This window comes from Falco rusticolus, chromosome 4 (genome assembly GCF_015220075.1).
Source record: "Falco rusticolus isolate bFalRus1 chromosome 4, bFalRus1.pri, whole genome shotgun sequence".
NCBI classification, from domain to species: domain Eukaryota; kingdom Metazoa; phylum Chordata; class Aves; order Falconiformes; family Falconidae; genus Falco; species Falco rusticolus.
This window is the reverse complement of record NC_051190.1, coordinates 84,536,808-84,559,996: the sequence shown is the minus strand read 5'-3', so window position 1 is coordinate 84,559,996 and position 23,189 is coordinate 84,536,808. Positions and strand designations below refer to the sequence as shown.

General features: G+C 42.2%; 1 protein-coding gene across 2 annotated transcripts in view; it reads right to left on the bottom strand.

Annotated features, from left to right (window-relative positions):
* HECW1 (HECT, C2 and WW domain containing E3 ubiquitin protein ligase 1) overlaps nt 1-23,189 on the bottom strand; it is a 262,858-nt gene that overhangs the window by 108,537 nt on the left and 131,132 nt on the right. For both annotated transcript variants that reach the window (XM_037384337.1, XM_037384336.1), the window contains one exon: nt 22,555-22,649. In XM_037384337.1, coding sequence (XP_037240234.1) covers nt 22,555-22,649 — 95 coding nt within the window. The remainder of the gene's footprint in view (nt 1-22,554; nt 22,650-23,189) is intronic.

The following is a 23,189-nucleotide window of genomic DNA, read 5'->3' as shown; positions in this document are numbered from 1 at the left end:
TGTCACTGTAAGTAAACCTTGAATTTAGTCATCAGGACGTAAGAAACCCTCTCTCTTCTCAGCTGCCATTTAAAACATGGTTAGCTGACAGAAAGACAACATTCGTCTCATCACTTGATATGCTATGGACTTGAAGTCCTTGGTACGAAAGGGCACAAATGTGATTTTCCCTCAATAACTGTGGTGCTCTTTTATGCCCTTGAAGTGAGAGCTCAGTCTGAATTAGTTTAACATTTTTGTTTAGAATGTCCTGTTTGCACATTGTGCAGTCCAGCCTAATTATTTTGCAAGTCCTGCCGATACGGAACAGGATGAATATGCTTTTATTACATGCTTCTGTCATATCTGGACATGAAGAGATGGGACGTGAGCTGCAACTTCAAGCCTAGCTGAATGTCTCAGAAAACTAAGGCTTCCTGAAACAGGTTCCAATCTCCTTTCGTTTTTCTTGCTTGTAATCGAGCCGGTGTCATTGCCACTGATAGGAGTGCATGCACTCAAGCAGTTAGAGAAGTATCAGTGCTTCCTTTAAAATACTCTCTAGTAAACACACACTGTAAAATCTCCTTCTGTTCTGCTATTGAGTTTCCCAACTTCTGAAGCATGGCAGAAGACAACAGCCAGAGCCTGTGACAGCTATCTGCGAAACATGGGGAAGCGCCTGAGACCAGGTCCAAGCCTCTCGAGACTTGCTGAGATCACGGAAAGGTCCACGTTTGGTAGGGCTTTTCATTTTTTTTCAGTAGAGAGAAAAGAGAAAGCAGAAGGAGATGACTGAAAGCTAAAAATAACACAGTCTTGTCCTAGTATCACTTTTCCTTATGAGTAGTTCCTGCAAACGCTGGAGGGAAGTTATGTGACCCTGAAGAAGAAAGGAGGCAGGCTTCAAACTAGCAAATGGAGCTCTTGAGACTCCCTCCCTCTTTAGCCATGGTATGCGTTATGAAAAAAAAAAAAAAAAATCAAAACACCACAAATCTTTAGAAATCTCAGAGTACTACAGTCTATCAGACCTAGGTGAAATTCTGAGTGCATCGCTAAAAATTTGTCTAAGCAGAAGCTAAGAAATAGAGACTCTCATGGCTAATTAAAAATATCTCCTAAAATACCTTACCCTTCACTAGTCTATCTAGATATGTGGAAGAGTAAGGACAACCCTCTTGCTCCTGGAAGTGAAGTGGCTTACAGGGCAAACCTTGGGTGCCCCTGTTCTGCCTGCCTGTACCTCTAGGTTATGAGGCAAATACTTTTGGACAAACGTACAGTGTGTGAAAGCAGGTCTGGAAGAATCTGTAACTATGTTTGCCTGGTGCTGTACTAGAAAATCTGCCTTTGGGCACCACAGTGACCAGTACAGTACAGTGTGCTGGTAAAATGTGCCTTGTACCAAGTCTCTTTTAGCATGTTTATATATTGTGCAGCCCAATTTAATTATTTTAGAGTCCTGCTGATATGAAAAAGGATTAATGTGATTTTATTACATGCTTCTACCATGGCTGGACATGTGTAGCTGAAAAATACAAGCACTTAGTCCTTTTCCAGCAGACAGCACAGGAAAACACTGCTATGCCTTAATCTTAATGTACCCTAATCCACTTTCCTCTTCAGAAGGGCATTTTTGATTCAAATCACAAGTGAAAAATAGCGTCAACTCAGTCCCAAATTATGCATCAGCAAACAGAAAAAGTATTGCTAGATGTGTCAGAGCTAAAGACACTGTGTTGCAGGGCTAGGGGGAAAGATAGGCCATATAGTAACTGCCTGAATTATGCTTGCTTCAAGCTCTAGTTCTTTGTTCTCTGCTTTTCAAGAGCACTAAACTTGCCTGCAGATTTAAAGCAAAATAAATAAGGTTAATAGCCTGAATTCAACAAGAGCAAAAGAAGCAGCTGATGCTTTGTCCCCTGTCTCCTTCTATCTGTTTGTATCCCTTAGTTCATCTGAGATACAAGACGAGTCCAAAACTGCCCAGTGCAACGCAGGGGCAGAGTACCAGTTTCCACTCTGTACAGCTTTCCTGATACCAGTTTAAATCACCTTGGAACTATTGTTTTAACAGACCTATGTGTACATATCACAGGTGTCAAGAAGAGTTCCTCAAAAAATTGTTCTCCCCTAAGCTAGCCCTGTTGGCTTTTACTATTGCCCTCTTGATTTCACTGAACTCTTAACAGTAGGAAAACTCTCTAAGCAAGTGGAAAAAGGCTTACGTTTTCCACAGCTCAGCAGTGAAGCATCTTTCCACAGTAAAAGAATATAAGACATCATTCCAAGTTCACGCTTCATATTCTGCCATCCTTTTTAGAGAGGGAATTCCTCAGTAGATCTGCAACTAGGTGAATACTTCCATTTCCTCCCAAGTGCTGCATTTGAAAAGAAACAGTTTTGGAAAAAGATTGATGAAATAAATACAGACTAAATAAATGCTTCCTTTCTCTCTATCACTTGACTTCTTCCACATCTTGGGAACACAGGGCACACACGGGGATGTAAGGGGCCAACTAACAAAAGGAGCAAACAGAGGCCTGAGCTCCGTGACTGTCATTCACAGAATTATGGCTATAATCCCAGGCACCACTTTGAAAATCTAGCCCTAATTAGTGGCAGTGCTTTAGCTACAACCCTCGCTCTGTTCACAGAATTATCCAGCTCTTGAATGTAATATATTCCAGTTATCCTGTTAGCTCATTAAGCCACTGTGCTGGCACTGTAGTATTTTTCTGTCAGGTATTTCCAAACAGCAGCCAGCTTCTCCAGCAGCAGCCTAACTCCCTGCTGGGCTCTCTGCAGCTGGCTCATGGTCCTGAAGGACTGTGACCACCCACACGCAGAGCTTTCCCTGCGTGTCATGGTTAGCACCATTCTAGCCTTGCAATACACCACCTTCTCAAAGCCATTCCCCAATTAAAGGGGAGAACATGCCTTTTGCAGGCACATGGCAATTGCCCTCTGTCTGCAGAAAGCTCCTTTTGCCTCATCTTGCAGCTCTGCGTGTTGATTAATTCATTTATTCCCAAAAGAATGGAGTTTTTCGTTCCAAAAACTTCTTTCCCAGAAATCCCTACCAAAAGGTAGCAAGGAAGCGAGTAAACATTTTTTTTTTTTAGTTTTTTTTTTCCCCTCATTGAAAATGTTACAAATTCCTTCAGGAGATCCCAGATAAATTCTGGCAGCCAAACTAAATTAACAGAAAAGATTGCTGCTTACTATCATCAGTAAAGTCCTCTGGAAGGCAACTAGCAACAGGCTTACGATGAGAGGTCATTCAGTGACAGTATGTACCAAGTGTATGAGGTCTCCATGTTGGCATGAAGATATTTCTCATTCCCTACCCTACCCTACTTGGGTAGAATGCTATTTCAGCATAACCAGAAGCTAGAATAGCAACGTTAAGAGAAACCACTTCCAATTAAAACAAAATTGAGGATCAAGGCAACAAAGCACTATCTCCCACAGACTCCAATGTCTTTTTCTTCCAAAATTTTATTAGATCCAGCTTTTTAATCGTTTCAACGGTTCTGCCTGATAAACTTCAGCTGTCCTTCGGCAGCACAAGAAAAGCTTTGATTAGAGATTCTGATCTTTCTTCACTCTTCGAAACTTCATTTAAATAAACTCAGATTTTCAGATACTTAAACACAGTCACACATGCATATGGATAGGCTTTGGGTTGTACTTTCTGGGTCAATGGCTGGACTAATCTAAGTAGCAGCCATTTTTTCTTTATACATAGTAAACTTCTGGGAGGACTGTGTTCTGCAGCATATCTCACCAACCGCTCACACGTTGGCTCTGAGGCTGCACACTAGCTGATGCCAGCGACCCTTAAAGCACTCAGCAAGTCTAAAGTAGTCCAAAGGATGACAGTAGCTTACAGCCCCAATGTGCAAAAGAAACTCTGGTTGAGGTAGCAGGGAAGAAGGCTCCTTGCAGTTGCTAAACAGCTTTGTGCTTCCCAGAGACCAGCATCCAGAACACAGCCTCTAAGGAAATCTCGGTTTATGGTCAGACTTACATCAGGCAGCTGCCTAATGCAGGACAGCACTGGCCCTGTAAACCTGACAGGTCCATACACAGAGCATCAACGTGCTTTAGGACTCTGACAGCAAGAACTGCTTGTAAACATTAGCCTTTCAGGAACAGCTAGGCAAGATCCTACAGCCCACTGAAATCACTGGGAGGTATGCCTTGACAGGTGAGCCAGGTCCATTGGGCACTGTTTGGATCCTGTAATTCTGCATAAAATTTGCCCCTGTACCCTCCAAATTCAAACTTGTCAAGAAAACATTATATTAGGAGAACTAAAAAATTGCTGCTAACACCTTTTCTCTTTGCACTATGAAATGACAAGAATGATTAAAACATAGGGCCTGTATAATGGTAATACCCTAAATTCTGACACATCCACAGTGTGTTTGGAATGCAGGAAACTGCGTTAGACAGCAGTTCATACTTCCAGTCCGCCTTCATCAGAGCTTCAGAAACTCCTCACTCTCCTAACGTAGTTTGGCTGGGGTAAGTACGTAGATGAGTAATGCTCACATGTGTGAGAGACAACCATATCCTTCAGCTCAGCTGTATTTGAAGAACAGCTCAACGCATTCGTCTTGCTGTCAAAGTGTCTGGACAAAGGAATTGAGTCAATGACCCTTTACGCCATAAAAGAAGCAGCAAGACAGTGAACAATGCCCATTCTTCTAAATGAATGCCCCAAACAGCAATTCACTATGAATACCATTATTTCCAGAACTGAGTTACAGACCCTTTACTTTCAACCTTGAATTCTACTTTCGGCAGAAATGCGTCAACTGTAGAGATTTATAGTTTGATTTTAAAAGCAGAGCAGTATCTGCTACTTCAAATGTTCCTTGATCTTGCTGAATCACTAATAAAACATTTCACTCCACAAAGCGTTTTTCTAGTTATGATGGCATAGAAATGCTGAAAAGGAAAAAAGTATTCTCCTTTTACAGTATCTACAGCCACTTAGTTAATGCAGCCTTATTCACACCCAGTGTTTCTCCTCTGTACCTTTTGGGAGACCCAGTAGACCCAGCAGAAACTGCTTATCATATTTCAGTAAACCCATGGGGGCCTTTTTGTTTGCTTGTTTCTGTGGTTGTTTTTTTATTTAATTTTTTTCTTTTTAAAAATTGCCTTTGTTCTCCTGTTTGGCTACTGCTGCCTACAGCATTCACTGTTTTTCTTAGGTTGCTGCTTTCTAGAGCAGCGGGTTTTAAAAAGTCAACGGCCTTGTCCAGTGAAGTGGACTTGTGGGAATACTGATTGTAATCAAACTGCTACAGAATAACCAATATTGGAAGAGATGTCCTGAAGTCACCTGACCCTTCAATCAAAGAAGGACCAACTTAGAGCAGGCTGCTCAGAGCCCTGTCCAGTTCAGCTTTGAGTATGTCCAAGGAAGGAGATCCCACAAGCTCTCTGGGCAACCTGTTCTAATGCTTCACTACTGTCTCGAGAAAAAAACCTATTCCTGAGGTCTAATCAGAATGTCCTTTGTTGCAACCTGTGTCTATGGCCTGCTGTCATTTCACCATGCACTGTGAGAAGAGTAACTCTTTCCTGCAGTGTTCCATTAGGTAGTTAGAGGCATCAGCAACATTCCACCTAAGACTTCTCTTAACACCGAACAAATACAGCTCTCTCTGCTACTCCTCATACGTAATGTCAATGACCAGTCTTAAGGGATGAAGAAAACGGGGGGCCAGGCACATCCTGAAAAGGACTGTGGTGGGGTGTTACAGCAAACTTGAGGTACGGCAAAGACTTCTGAGGAGAAGCAACATTCACGTAATGTGATCTCCAGTAAAAGCTGAATTTGGAAGGCCTCATGAAAGGTTTGGCCTGCTGCATATTGGATGCGAAAGACTTCTGAACATAAAGTCACAAAATATGACAGGAGGGGAAAGGGATGTCAGCTAAACGCAGGAGTGCTGCTGCTACAGAGAAATCATTAACTACCATGTGTACAATTATATAATTCTTGTAGCTCTTAATAAATAAATCACATGTTATCAGCAACAGAGGTGTTTTCTGTTGCATGTGTCAGTTTTGATGAAAATCAGTGCACAATTCATCTCAAACACTTCAGTCGATCCTGGGAAACCATTCTGTGGAACAGAGCAAGGCAACACAGAGTTTCATACCCCATATTACACATACCAACCACATCGTCGTCATCCAGTAGTCACACAGCAAAGAAGTTACTCCCATCCCCACACAAACTCCGTCTCCCCTGCTCCCCAGACCCCTCCCCTTGCTAAACACCCTCGTGTGAAAACCGGGTGTTTTCTGCAGAAAAAACCTCCCCCTCATCCCCACCAGGTATATTCCTGCCCTCCGCCAGGAAAACAGTTCATAGGATCATTTTAATTGGGAAAGATCTTTAAGATCATCTCATCCCTTCCTTCCTTCTTTGCCTGCACAGGCAGCCCCCACGCTCACTTGTCTGTAGCTGTTTAAGTGGTGAGGGGCAAGGAGAGGAGAGCAGAGCTGGTCTGTTGCTGCTGCCATCGCTGGAGCTGGAAGCCAAGATGAGCAGAGGCCCGTGCTCCACCACAAGGCTGCCTTTCCAGCGGCAGCTCTCACTGCTCTCCTCCTCTTTCCTGCATTAGCAGGAAAAAAACTTTCTTGGCCAACATCCGAAACTTTGGGCCACATGGAAGCAGGTCTGACCCCAGGCACCTTCTTGGACCATGCCCCCTTAACCAGTTGGAAAGAGAAGAATAAGAGACACAACTTTTCCCCTCCCATCTTGGGGCAGGCTCTTCTGCCAGTCTACAGTGAGACGTGAAGGATGACTGCTGAATCTGATAGTCAGTTTTGACCCCTCTGAAAGTGGTAAGAGTTTGGCCACTTACTTCATGGCATTAATATTTTATCCTCTGGTGCTACTGCATTACATATTCTTGAACTGCAGGACACTGAAGCAGCCTGTGCTGACCCCTTGTCAATGATGCATCACCCACAGTAGAAAGTGAGGACATCATGAGAGAGACTTGGCAGCTTCCCCCTCTGTTCCTCACCCTCAAAGGCACAACTGAAAATAAATGTGCAAGCCCTGAGCATCCCTCACTGGCAGCAAGTCCAAAAAGCATGAAGACTCACAAGGTGTTACTGCATTGCGTAGAGGGAGGCAGCTGCAAAACCAGGGAACCTGCAAACTGAGCTCCAGACATAGCCACAGCTCACCCTCACAGCAAAGCAGGAGACACCTCACATGCCTGGGTGCACCTGGCAGCTTTGGTCACCCCACTTTGAGGCTCACACAGTGACTATCAGCCAGCTGGCTGGAAGGCAGCCAAGTGATCCTAAAGGCCGGTCGAGGCCAGAGGCCAGCATGCTTTTGAGGCAGCCTGGACCTCCTAATCAAGAAGCTTTTCAAAACTGTGAAAGGAAGCAGCCAACAAAAATGTGAAAGAAATCAACTAGAAAAGGAAAGCAAAAGTAGAAAAAGAAAAGGGGAACCGAGAAAAGGCAAGGCTCTATAGAAGAAGGATGGAAAACAAAGAAAAGAGTAGTGGAGGATTCTATAAAAAAAGCAAGAAATTAATTTCTGAAATTTCAGACCTTCCACATCCTAAAATATTCCCTTCCTCCCTTTCAGGCACATCTCAAAAAACCCAAACCAAACACAAAAAACCCCCATAAAAACCAACCAACCAAAAAACTTCAACAACGATCAATACAGCTTTGTTAGTACTCAAACCTGATGGCAGCAGCTTTCAAACTTGCCTGCTGGCGAGGGTAAGTTAGAACCTTTGGGGAAAAATGAGAGAAATAAATAGGCTGCTAATAAAGCCAGGGTTTCCTGACAACTAGTGGCACGTCCAGACTTTTCCAGTATTCAGCTTAACTGTTCCCATATAGCTGAATCAGCTGTATGGTAACAGATACTGGTTGCCCTCAAACATTTCACCTCTGGGATCACAGTCCCAGCACAGTTGTAGTCTGCTAGACAAAAGGTCATAAATGTGTTGGTACCTGGAAAACGGTCCATTATATGTTTTGTGAACTAAACTTTAACAACTGCCCGAGGTTAGTTAGGTAGTATGTGTGATGCTGGTGGTCCTTTGCTAAGAATATCAACTTACAGTCTAATTAATGTGGTTTATACTTACATTCACCATAAAGTCCTACTGCATTGCCATTAGGGCAAAAAAGGCCTCAATGTAAATAAAAGTCAGACCCATTGAGTAAAAGGGGAACTGTAAAAAACATTTCGTTTCTTTCCATCAGACTTTACAGATGTACGAATTTAAGCCTGCTTTTAAACTGGAGATATTAAGTGGGGAGGGGCTGCATGCTTTTGGAAAGGATGGAAACTTGCTTGTCTGAGAACTCAGCTAGCTAGCTGGGAAAAAAACCCCAGATATTTAATGGAAATGGAAAATATTTCTCCAGAGATTCAAGGACTAAAAATGAACAAAAAATTCAAAATTCAATTAAAGACATAGTCTTACGCACATCTGCTGATACGTAACATACTGACCCACATCAATTTCCCCGTTTGAATCTCTTTTGTTCTTAATCTTTCATACAAGTAATAATTATAGCAAAAATGATTTAGAAAAGTATGCAATATTATGTAACTGTATTCCATCAGCAAAACTACATTAAGGGAACATGATTATCCTGTTGAGCTCTTAGAAACCAGGAAATGTAAACCTAAAAGATAACTGTGAAGCATTAGGTCTGCCTCTTGATGATTATAAATTGCAATACTATTTTCTTTTTTTAGCTGTGCCTGATCATAACCTTTTCCCAATGTAACAATATAGACATATTTTTTGATCACCTGGGTTTTGTGAGAAGTATAGGAAATCCAAGATTTACTTGAGATTCAGATAAAACATAAACCTAAAAGCTGAATCATCAGCATAAAAATGGGAAATGCACAACTGAATAGTAAGAGTAGAAAATATGAGAAGAGAAAAAAAAAAGTAGCTAAGTGGAAAGGATGACATGACTATGACAGGGCTTGCACACATGTGCAAATGGACACGAATAGACAAGAACATTTGTGCACACTACGCTTGAAGGCCAGATACCTGCAAGCACTGAGGTGTGCTGGGTTCTTGAAAAGCCTTTTAGCTTTCAGACACCACCTGCCCTTCTCTTTCACCTACTCATTATATTTGCATTGAAACAACCTGCAAGTTAATGCCGCAAACATTCAAAGTAACCTACAAATCCACAAGTTATAAATACAAGCAAGTTCACCTCACCGTTATCTCCGCAGTCATGTCTGCTGATTTTATGTAAGTTATCTGAGGGTATGGGTTATTTCGGGACAGATTTTAAGTACTGGTTACTTTTATAAAGAATCATGCATTGTGAAATTAGAATAATGTTCTTCTCTCCTCAAATCTTCCTCCCCCCACCCCCCCCCCCACCCCTTCTTCCCAGGACTAAGGAAAGCAGACAAGGGAACAAAAGAAAGCTATTTCAAGAAAAAGTAAGTTAGTTTTCTCCTTTACATTGGCTGCTGGAAAATCCTTGGTTACTGAAAATCCAATCAGGACTAAAGTCAATGGCATCTATCAGCTCCAGCAGAGATGAAACTTCATTGCAGGATTGCACACAGACGGGTTCAGTGCAGGCTGCAGATCTGCCTCTGCCAAGTTTTACGACCTTTCTTCCCTCTGTGCATCTGGCTGCTGCTCTGAGGTAAGGTAATCCTCCCAGTGCCTTAAAACAGCCATGTGAGGGAATGCTAGCTGCTGAAATCTGCTGAAAGTTGCTGAGTGAGAGATGGGGCATGCAATTGCCCACCTCAGCTTAAGTGCATACCTTGGCTTGTATTCAGATACAAGTTATATGGATATGCGGACACAAGAAGAGCACTTGTACCTAGTTCCCTGCTTTCCTCCCACCATATCAGCTTCCCAGCTGGCCACAAGGAAGACAGAATCCTTTAGCTTAGGAATATGTGATTCCAACAAAATTTATGTTTCATTTGTGGGTGGTTCAGAGACTTTATAATCTGTACATCTACCCAAGAATTTATCAGTGTTCTCAACTATGCATCATAGCAATGTAAAATTATACTTCCCGCTTGTTCAGCAAATTCACTGCTGATACATTCAGTTCATTTCTCATCTGTGTGTCCTAAACATTTCCCTCACATCTGTAAACCTGCAGGCTACTGCTCTGACTGCACCACAGAGCACAGGGCAGCTCGGTCAGTGCATCAAGAGTCCCCAGAGACCCCAGCTAAGTCTCCACAATCTTTTCTGCAAAAAAACATCAGATTTTACTCAACTGTTACAAGTTATTTGCATTATACTCCAAAGTAACTGTCCCAAGCACCACGCCTTATAGCAAAATAAGTAATTTAAAATGGCCAGGCAAAGAAACACAACACAAATGACAAGCAAATTGTATCTAGCCTGTATTTGTGCAATCGATCACCTAGGCTTTGAGAGAAAGACCGACTGAACAGGCAGGAAGATCTCTATTACATCAGTGGATCTGGCTTTCAGATAACCATGATCTACACCAAAAGACTTACAAACCACAGCCATGCCTTTTTAAGCATCTCTCCCTGAAGATTAAGCTTCCTCTTCCTTTTTCACTGGGCAGCATGTCTGAGACCCAGCAGCAGATAGTTAGAAAAATATCATCTTCAAGAAATAAGATGAGCCTCTGACACCCTAGTATTGTTTTAGAAATCACTGATCTCTTACAAACATCAAAGATATTTAAAAAATAAACCCATAAGCCAGTAATTCCACTGTATTTGTCAGGTTTTCCTGATGTCCTATTTTCATATCATCACAGAGGTATTGCAAGGGTTTTACCAAACAAGTTCCTTCATTGCCCCAGCTCCATCTGCTTATTTTGCCTTGTTCATTGTAAGCTCTTAAAAAGCCGTTTGGGACTTTATTCATTGCTTTGAGTAAGCAGTAAGTTCATGTTTTTCCCTGTACGGCTTTTAAAATTTATTCAACTTCTTTGGAAGGCTTAGCCACACAAAGTCTCTCAGCTAATATTTGCATTCCTTCCTCTACATGAGTGATTTCTTCTTTATTCCAGTCTAATGACCATGACTTAGTATGCTGATTCTTCTGGATGGACACGTCAGGCAGAAACCTGGCCACTACACTCTTCAGCGTGGCTAATACTTCCTTGTAAGTCCTCTACTTTGCCACATCAGCTAACAGCAACTAATAGCATATTAAAGACTATGATAACGGTCATTTGAGGGTTTCTAACCTTTTCAGAAAACATTAATTCTTAGCATATACCTGAGAGGTAACACATTGCCACCCATGTCTGAGATGAAACATAAAGATGTCTAACAGCAGTACTATAGAATAAAGCTGAACAAGGCAAGAAAAAAAGCTAAACACATTTGAAATCACAGGTATTAAAGATGGACCACAATTACCCAAATTAGAATCTGAGCAATTAGAATTCATGCAGTAACTCAGTTAGTCTTGAAAAACTGTCAGTATGATTTTAACGACTACCAGAAGGCAGGCTTCTTGTCTTGATGAAAGCGCAATGTCCTCCCAGAAACACTGGACTGGAAATTACTTTCTGGGTCATGGAGCCCAACAGATACAGCAATTGGTATATCTCATCCCAACTGATTCGGATTTCCTAGCTCATTAACACCATCCCCATTTCAAAGTCTTCTGCCTCAGATGCAATTCTACACAAAACTAGGCAGCCGTCATCCACACTCAAAATTTCTCACTTCCTATGTTGTTATATAAGCACACAAAGAAGTTCCTCAGCTCATGAATACCACAAGTTATCAGAGACCCTGAAAATGCTTGCTTGTGCCTTCATGAAGAATCTCATTTTCTGTCTCAACTGAGTGAGAGAAGACGCAGATCATACCTGTATAACATACACATAATACCTGATACCTGAGTAAAAGGAAACACGGTGAAGCTTTAATCAACGCTATCCAGTACACAGATGAGAGATCAAGAGCTTCTTATCACTGTCTTCACTAATCCTGGAACACGGGAGAAGACAACAAAATTGAATGACAGTAAATTCAAAATTGAGGAAAGCAAGGATTTTTTTTTCTTGCAAGGCCTAATTAAAAGGAAAAATCTGTTAGTGTGGGGACACAGAAAGTGTACAATTGATACGCCCAAAATTATTTCCCTGCTGCAATGACTTGCAGTCATGAAGTACCCTACTTGCAACAGGGACAAGTTTTTCCAACAGCTAGTCCCCTGTGCCTATCTAGTGCACACTGAGAAAGGGCAGCTGGTGAAAACTTTATGGCCAGTGGCCATATCATGATGTGGATAAGCAGTTCTGGGAACAGAACGGAGCACAGAAAACCAAACGCTGACCCCTTCCAATTTATGCCTCATCAGGCAGCACTGCAGACAGACCCAGTCTGACCTAGAGGATTTCATGCCCATGCACTGCAGGATTCTTGTAGCTTCCATGGTCCTATGTGTTGGACACACTCGATGCTGGGGGGGGGGACGGACATGACTCAACTGGCAGCATTCCTGTTCCTTTTTTTCCTGACTGAAATGTGTATTTTTTAAAAATCAAGGCTTTCACTAAGTAAGTCACACACAAAAGAAAAAAAAAAAAGCCTAGAACACAATGTTCTCCTTTTTTAATCCATTAGCAGGCCTCTAGAGCCCCCAGTGAGACTTAGGTCAATGCATACAAAATAGGCAATAACAAATCAAACTGATAAATGGAGGTGGAAAGGGCAGAAATAATCTATTTTGTAAAGCAGCATGGAAGCAAATCTTTTCACAACTTGTGAACTGACACATGTTGGAAAGGTGTGTCACGTAGCCTAAACTACCTCTAGTAATTTATCTGGTGTTCACCCACCATCAGATTTATGCCCTATCACAGCAGATAACTCCTAGAAGGGAGGGAGCAGGAGGTGCTTCACTCAGAAGTGTGTCACCTTCACCCTTGAAGTGCATGCCACAGGTCTAAGTCCTTCCTTCCTTCCTCCTTCAACAAAATTAAAACATCTGCCTTCAGACCCACTGTATAATTTCAGGAACTGCACTCTTTTTTATGAATCTGACCAGATGCAGGAGGGAGTATGTAAGAATGTAAAAGGCCAAGTCATAGGCGATTATATTAGCGTAGTGTGCTGAACAGTCGCTGATCTTTATGTAATTTACTAAACTATGGAAGGGAGTAATATGATGTGCAGACTATTAGTATGGCTATTACGTGACGGTAACAAGAGACATTCAGAAAGCAAGCGGCTGGGAAATACCAGACACGTATTGAACCCATTAACAAATAAATGGCTTGTGTAATGATCTTCTTGGTGTTGCTGAAATAAAATCACTCCAGTTCCCATCTGTCATGCTTTTTATTTCTTCGCTTCAACTCTGCGCTGCACTGCAAGTCTTCTAATTAAACCACTCTAAATCCACATTTAGATGTTCATACAGAATCAGATGCCCAGTAAGATTAAATTTGACCCAAGCGTTTTCTTTGAAACAATGCGTGCAAAGAAACTAGGGCAACAGGGAGAGGCCCCAAACCCATGCAACTGATCTGCAAAGTGAAGACTAGGCTGTGACCAATAATACTTAGGGATGGCTCAGCAGCTCCACAATCAGCACTGCTTAATTAGAGTCCATGAGAGGGCAAGAAGTTGACATTTTAATGGGACATGTGCAATGGTGGCCTTAACCCTGCTTTTCATTCTGTCCTTACTCTGCTTTTCTGACTGTTCACAACTGTACATTCAGGCTACCACAGCAGGAAAAAGTCTGATGAATGAACACTTAAAGAATTGTTTTGCTTAATAATTTAACAGATGCCAGCTTTTTCTTATGTCACCTCTTCCCTGTTCAAATTCATTGCAGCTACGCCTACAACAGTGCGTTATGTGTGAAGCTACCAGGCGCTTAAGCATGACTGCACGGGTAAAAGAGGACTAGAAAAGAGCATGTCAGGACCTCCGCAGCTTCCACTTCAGATCACTGACGTTCCACTCTTAGTGCACCAAACAGGACGCGCACCCCAGCTACGCTGCCTGTACAGGCACACAGCCTTCCTCCACTTTGAGCGTCTGGTACTCTGCCAGGGATATATTTGCTATATAGCACCAGTTCTTTCATGCGCTAGTGTATTACCTGGATTCACCAGAGGATGCAAAAGGGCACTGGCTTTCAATGCATCAGCAATATGTGTGGAGCTGCTGCTTGACACAGCGCTCTGTGCCCATTGTTTCAAAGCGGCAGGGCTGGCGTTCTGAATGTCCTCCTTGGTGACAAGTACCACATTCAAGACCAGTGCTATGCTGAGCCGTGCTGAACCGCTGCCCTGCCCTCACACCACACAGGTGGCTCTCTTCCCTTCTCTCTTAGATGCACAGTCCTTGAAGATGCATGTGAAATATGCAGACAATTTAGTGTAGAAAAAGCACTGAAGAGTACTTGGGTGCATTTCTTGCATTTCTTTTCCAATCCATTCTGATTTTTGGCACGAAGCCTAATGTTAGGTGCTTGGTTTTGAGATTCAGTTATGATGATCAACTACACTACACCTCTGTCTTTCATACAGACGGATCAGGAAATTACGAAGCCTGCAAAATTAAGTAACATTTAAATGTGCACACAGCTGTGTGCTGGAAAGAAAGACATTCCTCCTGGGTTGGAACAATAAAAAAGAACATACCTGTATGTTGAGAGTTACGAGCTGCTGCTCGGGAAACCAGTGCTGATATTCACAAAGAAAATTGTTTGTACTTCCTCTGCTCAATCTGTGCTTGTTATATAATAAATTCTGAGCACTTACCTCTCATAAGTGGTGTAAATCTATGAACGGGTAGTGACAGGAGTTTGAACTACACTGAGCTGAAAAAAGTAGATACCAAGACAGGAAAAAGAGCCACCAGGTGCACAGAACTGGATCATTTGTCAGTAGCTATTGACATATCTGAAATCTGTCATAATGAAAATGCTGCTCAAAGTGACTCTACTTGCTCATTCTATTCCATTTTGAAAGATTTGGCCAATTTGGAAGAAAATCATTAGACATTTCCAATAAAGTCAGTGGGGTTTCAGCACGTGCTCCGCACCTTTACTGAATCAGGGCTGTAAAAGCTGGTATTACTGGACTGCACTCAGAAGAGGCCTATGGTGCAAATGAGTTTTCTTAATATTTAAAGAAAACCTCTTGCCAACCATCCCAATTTAAAACGTGAGTAGGTGAAATAAAAGGAAGGAAAAGGTTATTATTTATAACACAGTGACTATAGTTATGCTGCAGTCAGAGACCAATTACACCCTGGTTACGCTTTCCGACTCCACTAATTCATATAAATGGAGTGCTTGCTACATGACAGGGTAATTGCAGTGTAAATACAATAGTCTTTATGTATCTGGATACTAAAAAAGCACCCGTGTTACTGAGGTGGCAATAAGAAATAATTTGGATATGTCATTAACCTTCAAATTCTTTGAATCAGTGCTAATTAGGATATAGAAAAGCATAACCAAAAATGTAATTACACTGAACTAAGGGCTCAACTGTGCAACTATTAGGAGGCTGCTCATGTGAGTAAGTATGCTTGAGCATAACTAAATCAGGCTGTAAAACACTACCAGGTTTTGTAATGAAGCAAAATAGAAGTGAAAAAATGAATTAATGACGTTTTTCAGCTGTAATGAGTGTGTTGAGGGCTGCTCTCACACTAAAATTTGTTCCCTTGTATTTTGTAGCTGGTGCGTGTGTGTGTCAAATTATGCCAGGAAACCCAGCCTGCCCTCCAAACGCGTGTTAGCTATGGGTCGCGTAACGGCTAGTGTACCCGTTCAGTGCATCCTGCCCTAGAGCTCAATCTTACGATTAAGGCTTTAATTAATACTACAATATAAAGTGTTGAAAACAATAAGAGTATTAATGAAAACCCTTCTGTATTACTCCTAATCCTTTCCTTACTCTCTTTTTTAACTTCACCCCTCTAGAACATTTCAAAATGAGCGTACAACGAGCGCACACAGGACTTTGTAACGTGAAAGTGCCAATGCTCCCTATGCACATAGTAAAATCTTTGCTAATTCCCTGCTAAGAGGTACTACTACACTTTGTTCTCCTACCTCTGATGAGCTTACTGTAAGCCATTACACCTTCTTAACTCCAGACACCACAATGTTCTTGCATACACAAGTGACCAATTTGCTCCTTGCAAGCTTACAGAAAGAACAACATACAGAAATTTCCCTTAAAATGCTGAAGCAACTCCCCAGTCAATGTAATAGTTTCTTTAAATTCAAAGGCTTACATTCTCATGTTATACTACTTCATGATGTTAGCCTACACCGGTAACAACATATGAGCGCACAGGGCAGGCAGGACGTGGATAGCATTGCTGCTATTGTGAAAGAAACGCAACATCAGGAGAAAACCAAAACCGGGCAGATATTTCTAGAAGCCTACACAGATCACCTTCCTCCCACAGTTTACGGATCTTCAGAATTATTCACCTTGAATGGTTAATCAGTGGAATCCACTCTCTTTCAGCAATTGTTTCTTAGCGTATATGCTTTCTGTTAGATGCCTTTTTACATTGGAAAGGGGCTGTACCCTGGCAGAGAGCATTGTATTTGACTGCTGGAGTCTATGCTTCCTTCCAGCTGAGTGAGTATTTCCAGCCATTTCCCCTGCTCATTTTGCCTCAACTATTGCCTGAATGACTCCAGCTCCTTTGCAGGTAATCGGAGGAGACATATACAGAAATGGGTAGGTGGTACTAACAATGCTACTCCTTGCCTTGCATTCAAAGGCAGCTGCAAGTAGGGGAGCTCTGGCTACTTCTCATCTCTAAGGAACGGGGATTCTCTTGTTCACTCCTGACAAATACTCAGTCACCTCAGCATACCCATAGCTTCCAGAGAAGTGTTGCTTCCCTCCCTGGAAATGCTGAGCCTTTCACGGTACACCGCTTACACTTGTTAAAGATGTACCTGGCTTGCATTCTTCACTGTGATTAATTGCAGCAGCCTGATGTTATTTTTTCCTTAAACTTTTTTTTTTTTTTTAACCTCAATTATTGAGCAGTGCAGAAGCCACTAGAAGTTTCTGCCTACCCCCCCCCCCCCTGTTTCTTGAAGTATAATTATTCTTACGCTCTCAAAATCAGTCTGATTTATTACACAGCAATGCCCCAGAAACACTCACCTATCACAGAATAAGACACAAAGTGAAAAGGAACACACAACTGAGATTTTTAAATCCAGCCTTTGGAAGGAATGAGATACAGTTGCTTGTGCTTGCACACTCATAAAATCCTGGCTTGCAGCACATACATGGAAATGAGGCAGAATGCTTCATTATCAAACACTCCTTGGCAGCCCACGCTCTGACGTGACAGCACGTAATGCAAATATTTACAGCAGGAAGTCCTCAGGAACGATCAGTCACCACCAAATGGCAGCAGCTTATCAAGCAGTAATTCCTGCTGTGGGAAACCCAGCTGAGGCAGCATTTCCACACTAACACAACACATAGAAGGTCTCTCTCAATAATTAGCTCCAATTTACATAGCTTTCCCAACGATGCTAAGTGTATTTGATGAGTGCCATCCTGATCTACGAGATGGGAACTGTGGCACAAAAGCTCCAGAGGTTCAATCAGCTGTGGTTCTTTGCATCTAATACACTGAGAATGAATGCTTCCAACTTAGTGAAGACATTTGTCCTGAGGCTAAAACATTGATTCTCCACTTACTGTCTTTTAATTGTGATGTATCCAATTTATCTTTTTAGGCTATAAACCCTTATGGGAAAAGGTTATTTTTCATTCTGTATGCTGTTCCCGTGCCAGCTTTATCTTACCGCAAAACAGCCACGTTCAGGTTAAATCTTTTTCACACTAGCAAGATAACACTTTCCTATTGCTAGAATTAATTGCTGTAACATGTATTGTTTTTCTACAATAACGTCTTATGTAAAGACGAATTACTGGTGACAACATTGTGAATAAATGAAGAATAACAAATACAGGAATGTTCCAGATGTTGTAAAAATGTTCTTTTCTACTAAGAAAACTGTTTGCTCATCCATATTGTGGCAATGTTTATGCTTTAGTATTATACACTACTGTGCATAAGTAACGCTGCTTTCAGGATGTCACTAGTCCAGAAAAAAGGAAGTCAGCTAGGATGTTTCTTTTTTCCAGGATTGCAGGTACTGTTTCACTGCCATTACCCCCAGGCCTATCAGCTGCCCCAAATTCACATCTACGCTCCGGCCACGTATGAATTGGCCAAAGTGCACAGCCCTTCATTCCCAGATATTCAAGCTTGAAGATTCACAGGCGATAAAATGTGACAGGACTTTCCACCAACAAACGAACTGCAGGGCATCCTAATCAGCAGGCGAAGCAGCTCTAATAACTGGGTTACAGCGTAAGGAGATAAACTCAAATGGAGCAGAACATGCATAACACAAGAAACGCGAGATGCTACTCAGCCTAAAGCACCATCAGTGCTATACAAAGACATCCAACTAACACAGCAACTTTTTTTCCCCCTTGGAAGCAGGATTCCTTTTAACTGCCAGTTAAAGACGGTCTCAGCAGCGCGTGAACAAGAATAGCAACCACTTACTTCAAGCCCCCAGCATGACTACTTCCAGCTTCTTTTCCCTTCTCAATTGCAGCAAACTGCAGTCAGACAGACAAGGAAGGGTTGTCTGGTTTTTTTGTTCTTGCTTGAATTTGTGGTGTTAGGATACTGCTGGTTATCAGTGTTTGCAGGTTTTGCTGAGAGACAGGACGGGAGGTGCACTGAGCAGCCAATATGCCAGCTGCTGCCCCTGCCACGGGAGGTGCCAGATGCCCGGAGGCTGGGACAGAACCTGCTGGGGTGGCTCTGGCATCAGCTGCAGATGAGTCTGTGCTAGCAGTGAAAACACTGTACCCAGAAGGTCACCTGTCCCCAAATGCTGCTTCTCAAAGGACACCTGCCCTGGATCTTTTTCCCAAGCTATGCCAAACAAAAAGGTTTGCTTGTGTCAAATACAAAGAGCCTTGGTCCCTCTGTCCCCCTACTGACAGCCTAAGCTTCAGAGTGGTTTTGTAATGTTGTTGCTACGATGGCAAAACTCCCTTTTGTTCAAGGCAACCAGCTTTTCCAAAAACTTCAGCCCCTACAGCCACAGTAGGATCCCCACTGAGATTTCTCCCTGCAAAGCTGTTACTTCTAACACACTAAGGTTCCACAGCCACTGCTAGAACTCCTACTGACTGCAAAAGAGGAAAAATTTCCAAGCATAGACCACAGAATTCCCTCTTCCAGCAGAAAGGATGCGCAAAAACCTGCCCAGGATCTGAAGATCATTCCCTCTGAGCAAAGCCCTTCTCTGCACCCAGGCCACAACAGTCAAGAGGACCACAGCTTTCACTGGTACCCTGAGAAAAGCCATGCCTGGGACCCTGAGGCAGTGCTCTGAGTCACTGAAGCAATGAAAGCAACTGAGGAATTTGATGCATCCAATTCAATCATGAAGGGCCCTGTTTGTCAAGTCTTACTAGGATAAGAAGTCTCAGGGGCCTCAGATGACCTGGACTGTCACAGCCCTTAGCTGATCACACACAGGAACACGGGGAAAAAAAACCCAAGCAACCACTTCCCTGCTCAGTTGTGCTCAGATTATGACTCAAGACACAGGAAAAAAAACAGAGACAGGGCTGCCACCCAGTACACTTCATCACTGTGGAGCCACTGCAAAAGGATGGGGAGGGACCCAGCAAAACAGGTAAGGAATTTGTGTTTACTCTCTGGCTGATGACAAATGAACATAGCAAAGTACAAACCAGAATATCTGCTGCTGCTTTTGGATGAGAATTTTCTGATCATTGTTCTAAGCCATTAGTTAGAAAAAATGCTTTAAAATAGATATAGCAGTTCATTTTGGGATTTCTGGAATATTTTCTCCCTCTATCCTGCACTCAAAAAAAAAAAAAAAAAAAAGGAATTCACCATTACTGAAATTATCAAAAGATGAGTGTCTATGTGTGTTTGCAGTTTTAAGGATAATGTCTGCACTTTGCATGGTGTTACCCATGTCCCAGCAACAGCCAGCACAGAAGCACACAAGAACCAAGAAAGGTCTAGGGCTGGGCAAATCCCTTGTAATTCCCTTCCCCATCCGTGCACTGAGAGTAACACCAATTGCCAATGGTGCAGGATGCTGTGAAAAATCCAAATACTTTAGTAATAAAGGTTGGACACGTGCTACAGAGAGCCAGATGGAGAAAGGCATCTGATGGTTTCAGCTAGGCCTGGAGTTTTGAGGTTCACACTTAGCTGAAAGCCTTCACACAGGCAAGGATCAGCCCAATATTTTTCTTTAAACTCTTAAGGAGTTTTCAAACCTACAGCACTTCTTCTCTTGCACTCATACAGGAGGGTCCACGAAGGTTCATATTGCATAAACATTGCTGTCATTCCTTTGCTTTTATTGTCTTCACTTAGTATTTGCCTTACAATGCACCAAATACTTATGTCACAAAGCAAAACAATGAAGAGAAAACAACAGAGAAACTGATGCTGCACCTGTAACGCTGCTGGCCTCTCTGGTCTGCAAAGGACACTGGCAAAATTCACAAAGGCTACTGTGCAACCCAGAAAGGCAGGAAAAATTAGAAGATGATGTGAAGAGAATATTATGGCCAAGGACACTGGTCTGGCCCTCAAACAGAATACTGTTACCTGATACTACTTTTAACAATATTTTCCAATCATGTACAGTATACTCAGCTGAAGGTCATAATACGTAGTTCTCATCTGATCTCTATGAAGACCATGAGTACTGCATGAAGAAGTCTGTCTTTTAAACACAAGTCCTCTACAGGAAAGTGAATGGTCGCATTCTTTCCCCAGTTATATATTTATATATAAAGGCCTCAACTGAAGAACTTGGAGAGATTACAGATCTGCATATTACAAAAGCACAAGTCTTCAGACATTCCTCTTAACTTAAAACACATTGCTGATAATTAATAATGAAAGGGTAAGCCTTCCATACTAGACCTGTAAAATTTGCTTAATTTGTTCAAACTCAGGTCTAAGACATGGATGTGAACTGTGTAAAAAATATTCTAATCTGTTAGCCTACTGGTATTTATTGCCTTGGTTGGCTGGCTTACCTTTCAGAGAAGGCTGGGACTAAATCAATGACACAGATTGTTCCCCCCCGTTGACAATAACTGGGGAATTAAGTCCTAAGTGAACAAGAAAACACTCACTAGAGGCCAAAAAAACCTTTTCAACATCCTACACAATGAAGATATCCAAGGCCACATCATCATGTTCCTCAAGACAGCTGAAGGAAGCTCTCCAGGCTCTGAAACTGATGAACAGCTCCACTGTGAGCATGTCAGAACGGTGTACTGAGACATGCATGCCTTTATTCCTGAAAGACATGCAATCAGCCCCTAACCAGCATCAAGTTTGCAGCTATTGTGTGCACCAAAAGAAGGCAAAAAGAAATCACCAAAACTCTTTACATGGGTCAAAGGTGAAAAAATTAATCCTTCCTGGCCCTGGTGCAATTGGACACAACCAACACATAGCATGGGAGACTTTTTGGTCTTTGTAGAAACGTTAACTTGGGACCATAGGGAAAAAGAAAAAAAAAACAACAAAAAACAACACCCCCCCCACCCCCCCCCAAATTTTAATAAATTAAGTTTCAGTGATGTCCACTGAAATTTACATACACCCACAGGTAAGATAGTTCTTTCCTGAATACATCTTCCAGACTAAACAATATCTGAGCTAGTCCTTCTCCAGTGTTGGTTGGACTAAAATTCCTCAGCTTGTGCACATCTTTGCCAAGACAAGCCTGGCAGGCAGCAAAATACTGTCAGCAAGGCCATACAAGCTTTGGAGGTCAGCAAGTCTCTTTAAAAATTGTTTCACTCTCCGGGTGATCAAATTTTCTAAAACTTTGGCCTTTCAGAGCCATTTGAGCCACAGAGCTTTGCTAAGCACTAGCAAATAAAAATTGCTCTCAACGAAGCCTCAATTTGCCAAAACTGTGTTCAATCCTTTGATGGATTGGGTCCTGAATGCTCACTTCTTCCCACTGATGGGAGCATGTCACAGTGTAACTGTTCCTGGAACTCAGAGGCTCTGCTGTGAAAATGCTCACACCTTGATTTTGAAAAAAAACCCCACCTTAAAATAGGAAAATCTTAATCCTTTTCAGGACGCTTACCGTATTTACCATCCAAGGATCCCAAATGCCCTAGAGGTGTCACCTAAGCGTGCAACACTCAGCAGAGAGAAGATAACTTTACAGAATGGGATACAGGTAGGATGTGGGACTTGACCCAAATCAGAGGGGTTGCCTGTGACAAATGAAAAGTAGCTCTCGGCATGCAAACCCTCATCTTAACTGAAAAACTGTCCACTTCTCTGTACCACAGTGCACTGAAGAGCAAATATTATGTTCAGTTTTCATATAAAACTACATAAAGCAGTCAGGGAAAGCAAGGCATAGCAGAGTGACAACAAAGAACATACATGGAAAAAAATAAAAGGTCGGCATAACTTACGGGAGCTGCATTGTTCTTCACTGTGACACTCGGAGTTGTGGCTCGTAGCGCCCCACTAATGCCATGGTAGTATTTGAAGCAAATCTTTGTTTCAGCTGAAAAAAAAAAAAAAAAAGAATTCTTTTAGATTAGAAGAACTACCAGGGAGAAGCTGCATGATCAGTTGTAGCTCACAGGCACAAGGTCAGCAAGCAATTAAATTGCGAGTGGTTTATTCCACGTTGGCTGGCATGACAGGATACCTCCCTGCCTCCAATCCTCCCCTTTGCCAAAGTGAAATTTAGAGTTTGGTTCCTGGAACTTAAAACAGTTAAAAACCTAACCTCTTCTGAGCAGCAGATAAAACAGACAGACCTTGGAAGACCTGATCAGCATCCTTTAGTTACATTAGGAAGAAGGAAAGCAGGGACAGAGAAACCCTCCCTATTCAGACATACCAAACACTAATGTACAGAGAAAGTGAGAAACTTCCTTAGGATGATGAGATTACATAGCTGCTCACTGACAGGTTTCACTGAGCCAATTTGTTCTGGTCTTGGTCAAGGCAAGGACATAAATCTACACAGATTAACTGCTCTGTCAGTTACTACATAAAGCATTTTTCAGAAACAGCATAGTACCATGAGACCCCATCT